The sequence below is a fragment of the Melanotaenia boesemani genome, chromosome 3, assembly GCF_017639745.1.
Source record: "Melanotaenia boesemani isolate fMelBoe1 chromosome 3, fMelBoe1.pri, whole genome shotgun sequence".
NCBI lineage: Eukaryota > Metazoa > Chordata > Actinopteri > Atheriniformes > Melanotaeniidae > Melanotaenia > Melanotaenia boesemani.
The window spans coordinates 24,739,016-24,755,537 of NC_055684.1; the positions used below are offsets into that span (position 1 = coordinate 24,739,016).

At 37.0% G+C, this 16,522-nt stretch overlaps 1 protein-coding gene across 1 annotated transcript; it reads left to right on the forward strand.

The window, feature by feature from the left end:
• Positions 1–403: 403 nt before the first annotated feature.
• Positions 404–15,004, forward strand: slc6a1b (solute carrier family 6 member 1b). The gene is made up of 15 exons (XM_041979818.1): positions 404–792; positions 2,131–2,555; positions 2,852–2,983; positions 3,222–3,322; positions 3,822–3,931; positions 4,414–4,546; positions 5,305–5,439; positions 5,851–5,954; positions 6,396–6,520; positions 6,819–6,931; positions 7,194–7,325; positions 9,388–9,490; positions 9,701–9,801; positions 10,225–10,392; positions 12,401–15,004. Exons 2-15 carry the CDS (start codon positions 2,309–2,311, stop codon positions 12,512–12,514), a joined length of 1,818 nt encoding a protein of 605 aa, XP_041835752.1. The 5' UTR covers positions 404–792; positions 2,131–2,308; the 3' UTR covers positions 12,515–15,004.
• Positions 15,005–16,522: the final 1,518 nt, after the last annotated feature.

The following is a 16,522-nucleotide window of genomic DNA, read 5'->3' on the forward strand; positions in this document are numbered from 1 at the left end:
TCCTTTTATTGGCTGGGACCCTGTTATCATGTTTTGCCAGCAGCAGCACAGCCACTGGCATCTTCCTTTGTAGCCACTATACTTTGGATTGGCTGTAATTGAAGCAACTTCATTTTTGCCCAGAATGTGACCTTTTTCTATTATTTTTTCTTTTTCCTATGAATAGCTTAAAATTTCAATGGATGGAAGTTTGGGGACTAAACAATGTTATTCAAGTCTGTGGTTGAGTTATTGATGGGAAATTTGGGTTCTAGTTAACCTTAGAGATGGCTGTAGGCAAACAAAATTGTTAAGCAAACCGTTAAACTCTATAATATGCATCAACTGGCCCTTGAGTGAGTCAGAAAGGAGGAGAGAGGGTGGGACAGAGAGATGGATATAAAACCTTGAGACAAGAGGATGCTCCTCTCTCAAACCCGCTGCCATCTCAGTGGTGGAAATGTTGGAGTTGGGGTGGGTCGACTTTGAGGTGACATTGACGCTATGTAGATGGGAGTGAGGATCCTGCGCTCCATGTTACGTCCCTGCTCGCTTCAACTCAGACAGCGGCAGCTCCTTTCCCCGTCTTCTCTCCCCTCCTCTCTTTCAGCACCACTCCTTTAAGGACAGCACCTCACTCTCAAAGACGCATTTGTCCACCATCTTCCCCCTTTCAGGATCATATATCTGCTCACTGTCGTCGGATGAAAAGTTTTCACATTGGTTTTAGTCCCGCAAGTGAAAGGAAGTAACTTCTCTTAAAGTGGAATTTTTTCCCCCGTCTGGGAAACAGTCAAAGAAGCCAATTTTACTGTAAGTATTCTTAACTACATATTGCATTTGACACAAGCTGGAAGACATTTGAGTTGAGGGAAATTTTCCTAACACGCGAGGACTATTTAGGGAATTGCCATGTGCAGATGCGCTTAATTTGTTACAAGTGTACTTCACTTTAGGTCGACGAGGACTCATCTCATGGGGGTCATTAGCATTTTTCTAAAGTCCTGCAGCCACATTGATTCTAATTAATGAAATGTAATTATTATTATTTTTTAAATCTCTTAAAAAATAAAAAAGAAATGCGCGCATATTTATTTCTTTCACCTCTGAAGAAAGGTTTGTTCCTTAAATGCAAATCATCATCTTAATTTATATTAACTTGATGTTATAACATTATTTTTCATATAACAGACATGTTTTATAAATATTTAAAGCATTTCTGTTCCTGTGACGCTTCACCACTCTCCTCTCAAATACGCACCAAATGGGTATAGGGAGCGAACAGAGCGCGCCGTGTTTCATCCTCACATATTTCTAGGAACGTTATTTTCCATTATCAGAATAATCTAAAAAATGTCTTTTTCAAATTCAAAAAATTAACTTTGGAAAACTTGGAAAATCGTAACCTGCATAAAAGTGTAGTTTCCAAAAAACAAATTTTCAGTTTACATGTATTGATTAAATTAATTAGACAGTGTCAAATAACAATTCATTTTTATATTTATATGCGATCGATAACAGATTAAAATATCCGAGTGAGCTGCAAATTGCGGATTTACTTCCCTCTCCAGGTGATTCATTAGATATGATCATTGCGTCTGACTCCTGAATGTGTTTAATTGCTCTGCTCTTGTAACAGAGCAGTGGGAAGTGGGCCATTGAATTTAGAGCACAGTGAATCAAGGACAAGAGCAGGCTCTAAATTTCTGCTGACATGGATTCACTTCAGTACATAAAAAGTGATTTTTACTGCATGAGAAGTCTTTATTTGATCCTTGTGGATCATGGGGCTTTTTTTTTTTCTTTCACCTTTGAAGAAATGCCATGTTATTTAAAACGTGTAAAAAAATAAAATAAATAAATATATAAATAAAATAGAAAAAGTATTATGTGTGTGTGTGTGTGCAGCTGATATTTAAAAAAATCTTTCAGAAAAAGTTAGCATTTAGTAAAAAATAATATTTTTAAATAACTGTTTTGTATTAAATATAGCTTATATCTAAAACCAAACAGCCTTTTTTATTCATACAATTTTTACACTTTAGAAAATACCAAATATCCGTCAGTTTTCTTTTAGAACAAACAACGATATATATAGATCTTCTTAATGTTGTCTGTAAAATATTAATCCTGACGTATCTGTGTTTTCAGGGTCGCTGGATCGTTCCACCTCTTCTGGTTCTTATCACTCAGAACACCAAGTACTCATCTTCTTTCGGCTATTCTCTGGGGAGTAGTGGTACGGGACGGATAAGCTATTGTCTATCTAGACCGGAGTCGAAACCCATAATTCTCCACTGGTCAGGACTATCCAACATACACCTTGACTATGGCTACGAACGGGACCAAAGCCTCGGACGGACACGTCTTGACAGAGACGGCGAATGACGCGCCCAGTACCACGCCAAATGACAAACCCAAAACCTTGGTGGTGAAGGTGCAGAAGACGAAAAAGGAGATACCAGAGAGAGAAACGTGGAGTGGAAAATTTGACTTTCTTCTCTCGTGTGTCGGATACGCAATCGGACTCGGAAATGTCTGGAGGTTTCCTTACTTATGTGGAAAAAACGGAGGAGGTAATCAGGAATCCTTGGCAATTCCCATTTTTTCCACACATCAAAAGGAATGCAAAGGTTTTGACATCAAAACCCGACAATTTGTTCCCGGATAATTTTAACTTTAAGATATCTTAAGAACATTCCCCCACATCAGTCGTGCGTAATTGCGCACAAGCAAATATATGCGCAGTGATCTGGGGTGCAATCTGAAACCAAATACAACCTCAACCAAATAACTTACTGGATTATATTATATATTATTGGTATGTAGTTTATCGTCATTTACACGCCTTTGCTTCTCACCTCTCATCCAGGGGCCTTCTTGATTCCCTACTTTTTGACGCTCATATTTGCTGGCATGCCCCTGTTCTTTCTTGAGACGGCTCTTGGTCAGTACACTTCTATTGGAGGTCTTGGAGTATGGAAGCTGGCTCCTATGTTCAAAGGTAAAACTTATTTTAACATTGTCATTAAGTCCCTAAGTTTTTCGAGCTGGCTGTTTTTAAAAGCCAGGTGGAAACAAATTCAAACTAGGATGGAAATGGTAGAGGGACACGTGCAGGCTATGGGACCCTTGTCATTTATAAGCCACCCATGCTGTGTATGAATAGAACCCTTGTGTACTGTTTTTGTTTATTTTCAGTATAAATTTAACCTCACACCTGTATTCTCTGGTTGTTTCAGGTGTGGGTCTGGCTGCTGCTGTTCTGTCCTTTTGGCTCAATATCTATTACATTGTAATCATTTCCTGGGCTCTTTACTATCTTTACAACTCCTTCACTCCTGTGAGTATTACATATTTAAAATTCACTCTGTTCCCACCCGACCCCCACCCTTCATCACTTCCAAAAGAAGGAAATTAGGGGAATACATAAATAAATAAACAACAGGTTGAACCTTTATACTATCAGAGGTCAATTTTTTTTTTTTTTTTTTTTTTTTTTATGCAAAGGCATTTGTCTTTTTTATGTATCTTTACTTAGTAATTTATTTTAATCATGTGGCATGCTGTTTGCCAGCATCTCTTATATAAGGATACAAAGCCCTTAATAGAGTATGACTTTTATTACTTCCTTTCCCACATAATTAGCCCCTTACACAAGGTATTGATAAATGCATTCTGCGATGAAGCATTCACCCTTCTGAGAAAAGCATGAAATCTCAATGTCCCAAATGAGCATCATGGTCTTGGCTGCTTGACAGCCAGAGAGAATGGGACCTGGCAATGGGAGAGTGGTCCAAGTAAAAAGAGCTGTCTCTCTCTGTCTTTTCTTTCATTTTCAGCAACTGCCATGGCAAACTTGTGGCAATGTCTGGAACACAGATCGCTGCTACACCAACTACAGCATTCAGGACACCAAAAACCTCACCAGCGCTGTAGTGGAGTTCTGGGAGTAAGCTGGATGTCTGAATCTCTTTATATCACACAGATACTGCTATGCTGTACGATCATTAAGTCTGAGAAGGTCATTTCCCCCCTAGTGTGCACAATGAGGGGTCAGATCAGGGGTCAGATTCTGATACGTAATTTTCATGTGATAATCCCAATCCTTTAAAAGCCACCCACCCTAGGGCGCCATGCAAAGACAGAAAAAGATATGTGCACATGCAATAGATCACCAAAAACAAACTCTAAAAAAATAAAACTGATGGTTAAGAAAAAAAAGCATGTAGTCATGCAAACAGGGGTGACTTCCCTTGACTTTGGTGCCACTGAAAAGCTTTAGGGGGTGCGAAAAGAAAGCCACTGATAGTGTCTTTGTGAATATCCAGACATGTGTGTGGATATTTGTGTGTGCACCCATGCATGCTGCATGTATGAGATCCAGCATGCCCTTGTGCGTTGTAGTAAGACCACTTTACTCCTTCCCTGCAGACGTAACATGCACCAGCTGACCGATGGTCTGGAGAAGCCCGGGGAGGTCAGGATCCCACTGGCTATCACACTCGCCATCGCTTGGGTGCTCGTTTATTTCTGTATCTGGAAGGGGGTCAGCTGGACTGGCAAAGTGAGTAAATGAATAGCACAGAGACATGAACAAAACAATGGAAAAGAATTTGTTGTGAATTAAAGACTTGAAATTCTCCGCTGCAGGCTATAGGACTGGCATAGTGACACTTAGGGTTTTACTCCTAATACAGTGATTATATAACTTTTCTCACTCACCAGTTGTCATAAGTTGATTTTTTTTAGGCTCTTATTCATAAAAAATAAATTAAACCTTTTGGTAAAGAAACATATTGTATGTAGTTTCATGAGGTTTACTATAATAGTGAGTATATACAGTTTCCTCAATGGAAAACTGCCTATACTCCCAATATATGCTGAGCAACAAAATAATAGAAAACTTTTTTTCTTTTTAGTCTGTTCTCCTTTGAGTACTTTCTCATTTTCTTGTATGGAAATAAAACCAAGCCTCCCCTGGTTCATTTCTCATTCAGTAGATTTTATGTTGAATGGCATGAACAGCACTGACTTTGATAGCATAGGTGCAAAACTAATTCAGATAAGGAATAGTGCACAGAGAGTGTGCTGAACACACTCATTCTGGGGTTATCTTATCTCTGGGGAATGGCTGACTAGGGCACTGTGCTTTGGGGATGCTGCCACAGTAACACAGTAAGGTAACAAGTTTAAGAATTAAGCAATTTATTTCTTTCTTTTTCCAGAAAACACATTTTAAAAGCAACAATTCACACCATTTACTGTCATGGCTTAAATAGATAATATTGTTTTTTTCTAACAACAAAATTTGGTCTTTCATAGGTGGTGTACTTCTCAGCTACATACCCTTACTTTATGCTCTTCATCCTGTTTTGTCGTGGCATCTCTCTACCTGGTGCTTTAGATGGAATTCTCTTCTATATCACACCAGACTTTGTGAAACTTAAGGAGTCTGAGGTAAGCTCTCTTTCACGTTGTTCTCAAGAACACATACAGCTAATTCTTAACAGCAACAAAACAAGTGGTTATAGAGGATAATCTGAGCCCCAACTGGGATGTATTTAGGGTTTTGTGAGGCAAAGTTGCACAAACTGTTGATGGGATACAGTCCCAAAAAGATTTGTTATTGTACTAAGATCATGGCATTTCATTTTTTTCTATTCCTGTCATTTGATCAAATCTTTACAACAGACACTATACATTCATGCACATGCCTCCAAAAATCCAAATCCAAAACAGCATCACATAGGCAGTAAAACTAAATAATGCAGGCCATTTTAACAAACCTGAACAATTAAGCCTAAAATTTACACAAACTGCATGTTTGTACCCAACTACTTAGACATATTTTCTCATCTTTGTCTGCAGGTGTGGCTCGATGCTGCCACTCAGATCTTCTTTTCCTATGGGCTGGGATTAGGCTCTCTGATTGCTCTTGGCAGCTACAATACTTTCAATAACAATGTCTACAGGTAGGTGATTAAAATATGTTGTATTTTAGGCTCATTTCAGTCATGACAATATCGCATCTGTACCTCCAATTTTGGGACAATTTAACTCTCCACTTGTATCTGCTTTTGCATTATTAAAGCACTACTTTGATTTTTACACTCACACTAAAGATATATACATTTCTTGTCGCATGTCACATTGAAAATGAAATACTGGCCAACAGCACAGTTATGTGTATATGGGCTTTTGGCAACTGCAAAATTGCTAGAACTCGCTGCCATTTTAATAGACCAGGTCAGTAAAAATGTATTCAGCTGCTGTGCTACTGCAGGATGCAAAATGGCTTTCCACCTCTGCCTTCCCCTCCCCCGCCCCACGGCTCTCTACAATGTGTGACGGGTTGATAAGGAATTGATACAGGCGTGACAATGACTGCCTCGTGCTTTGTCTCTCCCCTACAGAGATTCTGTCATTGTCTGCTGCATCAACTCCTTCACCAGCATGTTCGCTGGCTTTGTCATCTTCTCCATCGTGGGATTCATGGCCAATGTAACAAAGAGACCCATCGCTGATGTGGCAGCCTCAGGTAATTGCAGTATCATTGAAACTCGACAGCGACATCACGCACAAGCAGAGATATTACGAGTACAGCAACTAAGAAAAAAATTGCATTCCATTTTCTTTCAAGGGCAGTTTAGTCTTAAATTTTTTTGCAACTTTCTCTGTTATTATGTATTAAAGTGTTTGTACTGATTATACACATAGCTCAGTTTAAATCAGCATAACATTTTTTTTTTTTTTTTTTTAGGTGGTATCTACATAGGTTTTGTTTATAATACTTTATTACTCTATGCTAGAAGTAAGTGTAATTTGTCTCATATCAGGACCTGGCTTGGCATTTTTGGCGTATCCTGAGGCCGTCACCCAGCTGCCCATCTCTCCTCTCTGGGCAATACTCTTTTTCTCCATGCTGCTGATGCTGGGAATTGACAGTCAGGTGACGATAACCCAATTAAAATGGTCTGCTTTTTGGACCATAGCAATGGAATAAAATGATTTTCTAAGATGCGCCTAAGAAAGTCATATCACAATTCTGTTGTTTCTGATTGGAGAACCTTTCACTAGAAGACTAAAACAATGTACTTTTATCTTTAAGGAGTCATGCTTTGCCAGTACCTTTTCATGTACTAAATGTTTGCAATGAGTGAGACAGCAATTTCTTAAATAACAGTTTTGAAATGGCTCTGTGATCTATGCAGTTTTGTACTGTGGAAGGCTTCATCACTGCACTGGTTGATGAATTTCCTCGGGTCCTTCGAAACCACAGAGAGATCTTCATTGCTATTGTCTGCCTTATTTCCTATATCATTGGCCTGTCCAACATCACACAGGTAATATTATGATAATGCATCAACTCTCTGAGTTAGTACTGACTACTTATTTCTGGAGAAATAACAGCAATTTCATAGTCGTGCCAAAATTAAATTCTTGTTTTGATACATTTTTATATGATTTTATTTTTGTCACTAGATGATATTATTGTCCATAGACTTGTAATAGTTTACGTAAAAGAAAGCAGTGTTTTGACCTCAAAGGTTGACCTATTAACCTGGAGGACTGCTAACTCAGCTTGCCAAATGGCCCTCATATGGAGTCAATAGAGCATCCAAGTAAAAACGGTTCCAAGGTCACTTTCCCCAGACTGACATTTTTAGCCAAAGTAGCTAAATAAAAGAATTTAGAGGACAGAAACTTAGCATGACCTGCTATTTGTCCAAATGTACAATAAAATTAAATATGTCAGTCCCTGTGGGCCTTATTTACACATTTTGATAAGGTAGCCAGTCAAGAGTAAAAAAAAAAAGTTTTTTCAAACCAATGGTGGTGGGAAGTTGTTTGAAGAACCTGGTCACACTTTTAACTTCTTGGATAGGATATCACCACATGCAGTTATACTTTGTAAAATATAGTAACATCCTATACCCCCGCCACCCCTCCAACATCTTAGTGAGGACTTTGTTGCAGGTTTAATGTGGATACATGTGCCAATGTTGGTGGAACATTTGCACAGTAACACACCAAGAGATTTCTCTTGATATAGAATAATTATGGAAAACAGCTGAGCTATCATCTTTTCCACCCACTGAGGAAAAACATGTTAAATTTATCTGATCTCAAAAGGCCATTTTTTTGTATCTTTATGTTGTTCCTCAAATACCATTTTGTTTGCACCATCACAAAATAACTTCTGTTGATGAGAATGAAGTAAATGAAAGTCTGTGTGGTGGGCAAATTTAATCACACTTCAGAAATGACGTCTTTGCTTTACTCATATAAGGCTCCAAAATATCAGCTTTGCACAGAAAGGATTGACTGATTTAATTTGCTGAGCATGTTTAGTTTTTTTCTTTTTTTTTTTCTTATGTTGCAGAAAGAAAATAGTATAGTCTAAATTGAACAAACATCCTCTCTTATAGGATTAAAATTAGGACAGGTCTATATGTTTGGTGCTTTGAATTTGGAATTTACAGGTGGAACTTTAGTCACATGATCATTTTATGTATTCTATATACTCTCTCTCTCTGTGGGTGGGTGGGTGGATGGATGGATGGATGGATGGATGGATGGATGGATAGATAGATAGATAGATAGATAGATAGATAGATAGATAGATAGATAGATAGATAGATAGATAGATAGATAGATAGATAGATAGATAGATAGATAGATAGATAGATAGATCTACAGAGATTTTGTTGAGTTGGAAGCTTGTTATTGTTTTTTCATAACACTGTAAAAGTATGGCTGTTTCCAGACAAGAGTTTTATGATTGTATTTTTTAAAATTAATTTATGATCAGTTAGTTGGAGCAATCGTGAAACATTAAAAGCAACATCCCAATGATTAAAAAAACAAAAAGTCCAAAAAAGTAGCAGAAGATGCTTGTCCATCTGTTCAATTGGGAGCTGAACTTGATAAAGTCCCAACAGACTACAACTGTGTTTCCACTATGAAAGAGCCTGCATTTTTCCTCTATTGTTGCCACAACTGATAGCCACCATGCTACATATACAACAAAAAGGCATTCATCCTTATTGCTGTTAAGAGGAGTATAAAATATATTAAATTTCACAGAGCAGAACTGCAACAGGTCCTGCTGAACTAGTTTCCAGATTTACTGGATAGGCATCCGACTGCAGCATGTGGCATGACTGGTCTGTCAGTGTTTTAAGTTCACTGTTGTATGCACCACATGATTAAAGTGAACTTCCATAAGGAAGGGACTCATTTTCCTCATGCCTTGAAAATGTCACTACCTCATATAGTCATCAGTGCTTAAACTGTTAATACTGTTTTATTCTATTTGATCAGTTTAGTGCGTTCCTGAATATGCATAAAATGCCTCTTCTTTGTGTGTTTTAATTCATTTTTCCATGTTTGCATCACTTGCAGGGTGGACTTTATGTGTTTAAGCTATTTGACTACTACTCAGCTAGTGGAATGTCCCTGCTTTTCCTGGTTTTCTTTGAGTGCATCTCAATTTCATGGTTCTATGGTGAGCTCAGCACTACAAACTGTATTTATATCTAAAAACAGATACATGAAAGATTTCACTACTCTGCCTTTCTTGCTAACTTGTTGAGAAATTGAATCTAGGGGTTAAAAATTTAAATCTAGTAACCAACATCTCCAAATACATGCCATGCCATTGCCATACCCGACATGGCAAAAATATGTTTCTCATGCTTCTTGTTTTTGGTTGCAGGTGTAGACAAATTCTATGACAACATTGAAGAAATGGTTGGTTACAGGCCCTGTCTGTGGTGGAAGGCCTGCTGGGTTGTTTTCACCCCTCTCATCGTGGCTGTAAGCATTATCTGTGGCTAATATTAATGACACGGAGAGGAAAATGAATACACCATCAAGGTCTTTGTTAAGGTGTATGAGTTATCAAATTAAACCACTATATTAGTAAAACCCTTTTATACTTAAATCATACTATAGGTTTTGTGTTCCTCTTTAGTAAGACTTTATTTAATGTGTGCGTTTAGCACAGTATTGCTTTGTTTGTAGTACAAGCATTGTCCTTCAAAAATATCTCCTCTAAAGTTCTAATTTAAATATTTGATTCATTTGTGGGGAAGAATACCAGTTAACTGCTAAGGGAAGTGCTGCAAATGCAACAATGCAGTTTTCTTTTTAAAGATAAGCTGTTCTGCTTGCACTCAAAATGTCAATAAGCATAATGATGAATGTGCTGATATCTCCTCTTGTCTCCGTCTTGTTCAGGGAGTCTTCTTGTTCAGTGCAGTGCAGATGGTTCCCCTCACTATGGGTGATTATGTGTTTCCAACCTGGGGTCAGGGTGTTGGCTGGTTAATGGCCCTTTCCTCCATGATTCTCATCCCAGGTTACATGGGCTACATGTTCCTCACACTCAAAGGCACATACAAAGAGGTAACGTCATATAATCATGTGTGGATTAAGTATATTTTTTATTAGTATTTTTTAAAAATGATTATGATTTGGTCTGCATAGCAAAACTGATTTGAAGAAAGCAAATACTGCAAGATGATTGAAGATTATTTTTTTCTCTTTGCCAAATGTATGTTGGTATATAAATATCAGCAGAGTATGCAGGCAAGTACATTTAGTTATTTAAGAGCAAATGCATCACTGCACTCTCCTCTGAACATTTGACATCTTTTGCCTGGAAAGCTGCAGTCTGCAGGAAGGTGGGCTGTGTTGAGAGATTGAAGTGGATTACTAAACATATAATATATGTTAAATATTATATAAATATATATATATATATATATATATATATTTTTTTTTTAATGGTTTAATAACCAAACCATTATTTCTCACTGTGTAGAAGCATAGCTTGAGGATAATGCACAAGCCCAGAGGATTTTGCAGAAAGAAATCTGTTTGAACCTTATAGGAGAGCCTGGATGAACATTTCACCACAAAAGCAGTTTAAGAGTATAATAACCCAGAACCCGCAGCATTTAATTTTCACTTACATTTACAATATTTCTATTAGAAAAGGTGAAAACTTTGCAATTAAATTAGTAATTTAGGAACTTAAAGGCACTGGATACTGAAAAGGAAAATGCTGAGCTTGTTCTTGTGTGTTGAAACTGTACTGTGGCACCATGATTCAGTGGTTCTGTAATGAGCACAAACATAATAAATTGAAATGAAGAGTAGAAAAGGGATAAAAGGATTAGTGAAAGAGAATTTTAATTAGTTCCATGAAGCAATTTTTGATGGTTTTCTGCTGCAGCAGCGACTGTTTTTTTTTTTTTTTTTTTTTTTTTTTTTTTTTGCAAATTGCATGCATTTATATGCAGCAAAATAATACAATTCTTTTTCTTAACCTGACAATCTTAATCAGCTGTTGATTATATATTTGATGGCAAAAAATTTACATTTACAGCTTTTTGATTTCCACTCATCTACAGTGTGTTGCATGATATGCCTACATTTATAAAGCCCATGGTGACAGATATAGCCTTATAGCCATTGCTGACAGAGTAAATGGGCCATAATTGCAGGCACTGGAACAGCGGCTATCAGAGGCGAAATGCAGGTGTCGGATTCTGCAATACCAGCTGATGGCTGATTGTCTAATTGTAGCAATCAGTCAGTTGATTAGTGCTCTGCACCCAGGCAGACTCCAAGTTTCACAAATACTCCATATAAATGGCAGCTGGAGTGCCCCGGTCTAAAACTATTCATAGCTGAGAACACAATTTGACAAGTTTGGTTTTTGACTTTTGTGGAATTTGTTTGGCCCTTGGAGACTTCTCCTCTGCTATTAGGGGTGAAGTCTCCACAGCAACACCATGGGTCACATGCTCATGCAGGCAATAAGGTTCTTAATAAACACGCACCATCTACTAATGAGAGCAACTACATGTGAACTGTGAAAACAGTGTTTATTAGAATGATGGTGACAAAAAACAAGGATGATCCTTGCCAAGTAATTTTTATCTCAAATCCCAGACAAGTGATTTTATTGTTTAAACCCAACCAGGAAGGGACAAAGTGTTTGTGTAGCATTATGTTGTGTTGCCAACCAGCAAAATATGATTCATTAAGGTGACTGACATTGTAAAAAGTGGTGTTTAGTGTTTCTGTTATTGCCTAGACATAACCCAAAAGTTGTCATATATGGGTGTCAAACGCCCCCAAAATGCTGCATACAACCATCCACCCCTTCTTTCTACTTCAGAGGTACTTTGTCGCTTGTTAAACATTATGGGCCATATTTAAGGGTATGGACAACCTATTTGGTGATTTTGACTACGGAAGACTTTATACTCACAATTGGTAACTTGTGTGTTTATGAGTTTGATCACAAACCTTACAGCCTCTTACTAGTAATGTATGACAGTGTCTGCAATAGTAATTTTTTAAAGCTGTATGACAATAGTTGTTTCAATGATTCTCTTCCCAGCGTCTGCGAATGATGATCAAGCCTTTGGCACTGGTGAAGTCTCAGGAAAATGGTCCAGACCAGCAAATGGAAAACCAGAATCAGAGCCCTGCCAACGAGGAGGCATATATCTAAAGGATTCTGTCCGTCTTGCTGTTTTGATGGCCAGATCGGCTCTCCACGGTAATCGAGGTTGGGAACAACCACTAGACTTCCATGTCTGCTTTTATTCACCTACCTCCTGGGGACACGTGAAACCAACCTGATTACAGTTATTTTTAGGGGGTTTTCTGTTTGCTCATTTGTATGATACAGAATTATAAAACTTATAAAGAAAAACAAACTACCCAGCAAAGTCGTTGTGATGTTATGAATTTAATAATGCAAAAAAAGAGAGAAAAATAGCCTTTTTAGAAAAGGAAATGTTACTTAGGAAATTACTGTATATTCAATATGTATAATTTAAATCCGGAGGCCCGCATTGATTCAATAGTATTGTGCTTTGAAGATATTAACTAATCTACTAAAATCAAATTATTGTACAAAGATAAATATCTCTAAAATGTATTTTGTTTGTACATGAAAAAATACATTAAAATAAATGCAGAGTAGTAGGTTTAAAAAAAATTGATATGAACGTTTGTAAAGTAAAAAATTAAATATTGATCAATTTAAAGCAAAGGCAATATGGGAATGTGCAACAGGTAAGGCCAAATCCGTTTGTATGTATAGGCCTAAACCCTAGTTTAGCCAGACTATCAATCCTTTGCAGAATCCTCCACTTCACCTCAAATGTTTACCACCCATGTCTGGGGCTGCATCAGTAAAGCACAAGTACAGCGTGGAATTTTAAAGCGTCCATTTTCTTTTTTGGCATGACTGAAACCTGTGACAAAAGCAAAAATAACTTATATATAGGATAGCAAGAGACTGTTACAACTGTTTCTAAAGAACACTAACTTTGTATGTTGTCTGAATCTTTTTTGTAGAGTCATTTTTAGGTCATTTTCTATATGTGAGAGTGAGAAGGACCAAAATCATGCTGTAGTTTGAGCAGTTAGTGCAGGTATTCAACATGCTGACTATATATGGATTCAGTCAAGCACCCCTTTTTAAGCGGTAGAGCAATAGGGTAGAACAGCTTCCACCCACAAGCACAAGTTGAATCTGTGAACTACCATGTCTAATAAAAACAACAACAAAAAAAGGAAAAAAAAGAAAAAAAAAAAGATTTAGCCATTACAGAAATCCCACATTTGCACTGTGCCCTCTAAAATTATGTGTAAGAGTAATTAAAATTTGGGAAATGTAGATTTATGTGTGACTGGTGACCAGTACAGTGAAAAGAAACCACTGTGTCCAGCAATCCATAGTTAATTAAGATTAGTTTTTTTAAACCAGGACAGTGGCTGATGTGCTCCGTTGATAATAAAATGGATTTCTATGATAGCTACCACTATTCTGAGCAGACTTGTTTACTTGTGTATCTGTTTAGTAACCCACTCCTCAGGAACAAAGGTGGACGTGACCAAATTGTCTCAGAAACTACCCTGAAATAATGAAACAATAAAGACTGTATTTCAAAATGGAATTAGGAAATTCCTACTATATTTTTCCCCATAAATTCAACAGGTAACCAAACATAAATACACAAAAGGTATAAGGACTTAGTACGTGTACGCACTTTGGGACATTCAATAGCTGATCCAAATTGCTGCCTCTTTTCTGTGTGTCGTCTGCTCGGCTGGTGTTTGTCATCTGTTTAGGCCTTCCTTTATTTTTTTTAAACAAGCCATACTGTGTTCCTACTCTGTGGCAAGTGCAGATTTCCAGTAAAAGACTCAAAGAAGAGAAAGTTTGGTTCAGTTGGACAGCAAAGCTGGCAAAACACTGTTAATAGAACTGCAATACATATGAGCACAACTGAAACCATACCTTTCCTTAGGGTAAATGAAAACCTAATAATTCATATCAAGTTGCTCAGCAGGATAAAAATGCAGATGCTATAGATGCTGACTTTATGACAGACCACAGATATAACAACAAAGACGGATCAAGAGAATTTGCTTCTGTGGCAGCTACATGCAACAGGGATCAGGTTGAATCAGTTCCACTTATTCTTTTAGTGCCAATTTTTTAAAGATATATTAATCGAAATGTGCAATGACAAAAGGGTTCCACAGATTTTGTATAGTTACCATACTGCAGTTTCTCTCTTGAATGATGTTGTAAACTGGACTGTGTAATACATGTATCTGTGAATGTCCGTACAACCTGAGTTTTTCTTTTATTTTGTCTAAATGTTGAACAAAAAAAAGTGATATTATTTGCTGTTTTCCGCAATAATGCTATCTCAGAAACTAAGGCACATATCTCTCTCAGATGTAAAAATTATAATGACAATAACAGGTTAGAGTAATAATAAAGATGATATCAATAATAATGTAATAGAGATGTCTAGTCAGAGAATATTGTTTTGTATATTTCTAGCTGTTTCATGGGCCTAATGTAAAATATTCTATGTAAAATTATAATAAATGTCCTTAGATGGTGTTATATGAAAAAGCATGATTGCTATATATGTTATCTGAGAAAATAAATAAAGATCTATAGATTATAATGTCAGCATCACATCATTTCAATCCTGATTTTTTGGCATTTCCCATCCACTTTAACTCTTCAGAGGTTCTCTTTTACAAGCCAGAGTTTATAAGTTAAGTGACTTTTTACATGACAAAGCATGAAGATGATAATGGCCTACACACTAACAAACATGATGCATTACCATTTCACAGTTCACAACCATTGATTGTAAAACTACTATATTTTGGATAAGGGAGCAAGCATACACATTTTCTAGTGAGACTGGTTTAATAAGTCCCAGCATAAAAACAATAAAAATGCTATCCAAACGTGGTTTCTCCATAACCGATTGAGATGGTTACGCATGATACTAACCTGCTCAGTGTTATGCTAATGTATCTATTCATTACATTAGTGGAGATGAATATGCTGTCAGCTCCACCACAAGAGAAGCTGGAGGTAATATAACTGTGTTGACATAGCTGATAGTGTCTGACAAAATGGTTTTCTGCTGCCACAGTAATTTCCTTGTGACACCTGCACTGAAATCTATGCCAGCAAAGATGAGAGCTGTCCTGGCTGATGGCCAATGCCTCCCAGTAACAAAGCTCTATCCCTCTTGCCGCTGTGCAGCACTCAGCCCACATTTGTTGCAATCCAAATAATCAGAAACAGAAAAGATGAAAAAAAGTCACAATTCCTGACACTTGAGTAAGAGCAGCTTTATTTGGAATTCAGCTGTGTAAATAATAATTTATACTTAACAGCTTTTACAAAAAAAAAAAGATGCAGAAATATGGAACTCCAAAACTTGCATCGAAAATCAGGAGATGTGTAAATATGCAGACGTTATCTGACTTTTAATCAGATTATCTGCAAGTGTTGGCTAGGTTTCAATAGGTTCGATTTAATAGAATATATGCAAATACAGAAATTAAATTGTAGCCTCTAAACTTCCAATGCCCCAAAAATGAGCCCCAAGATCAATATAACAGACTGGGAAATAAAAATGATAACAGAAAATCTCTGAGTTTCAAGATGCCTTAAATAAATTCAACAAAAAGATTATCTACCTGCTATAGATCAAGTTAGCAAGCCAGAATACCATCCAACATAGCATATACTTTTGCAGTTTGTGAATGAATGCCGAAATATACCAGTTATCACTAAAGAACTTATCAGGCCATCACTTAACAAAGTGAATCTCAGGATAAAGTAGGTCACACAGAAAAATGAGACTTCATACTGAAAACGAAATACTGAAAGTAAACATTTGAACTCTTGTCACGTTCATGTGAACTTGGACCATTTTCTCAGTAATTAAACGATCAAGTATTATTGTAATGCAGGCTTCACACCATTTCTTCTTATAATTATGTAGAGTTGTAAACAATTGTCGTTGCTGTACTAACTTTGAGTACCAGTGTCAGAGATTAGCAGGGTTTCAGTTTATTTTCCAATACGTTTTTTTTTTTTTTTTTTTTTTTTTTTCTTGCAAATGACAAGTTTTAAAGAAGTTGGTCGGATATACAAGGATGGCAAAATTAAATATAAAGGTTG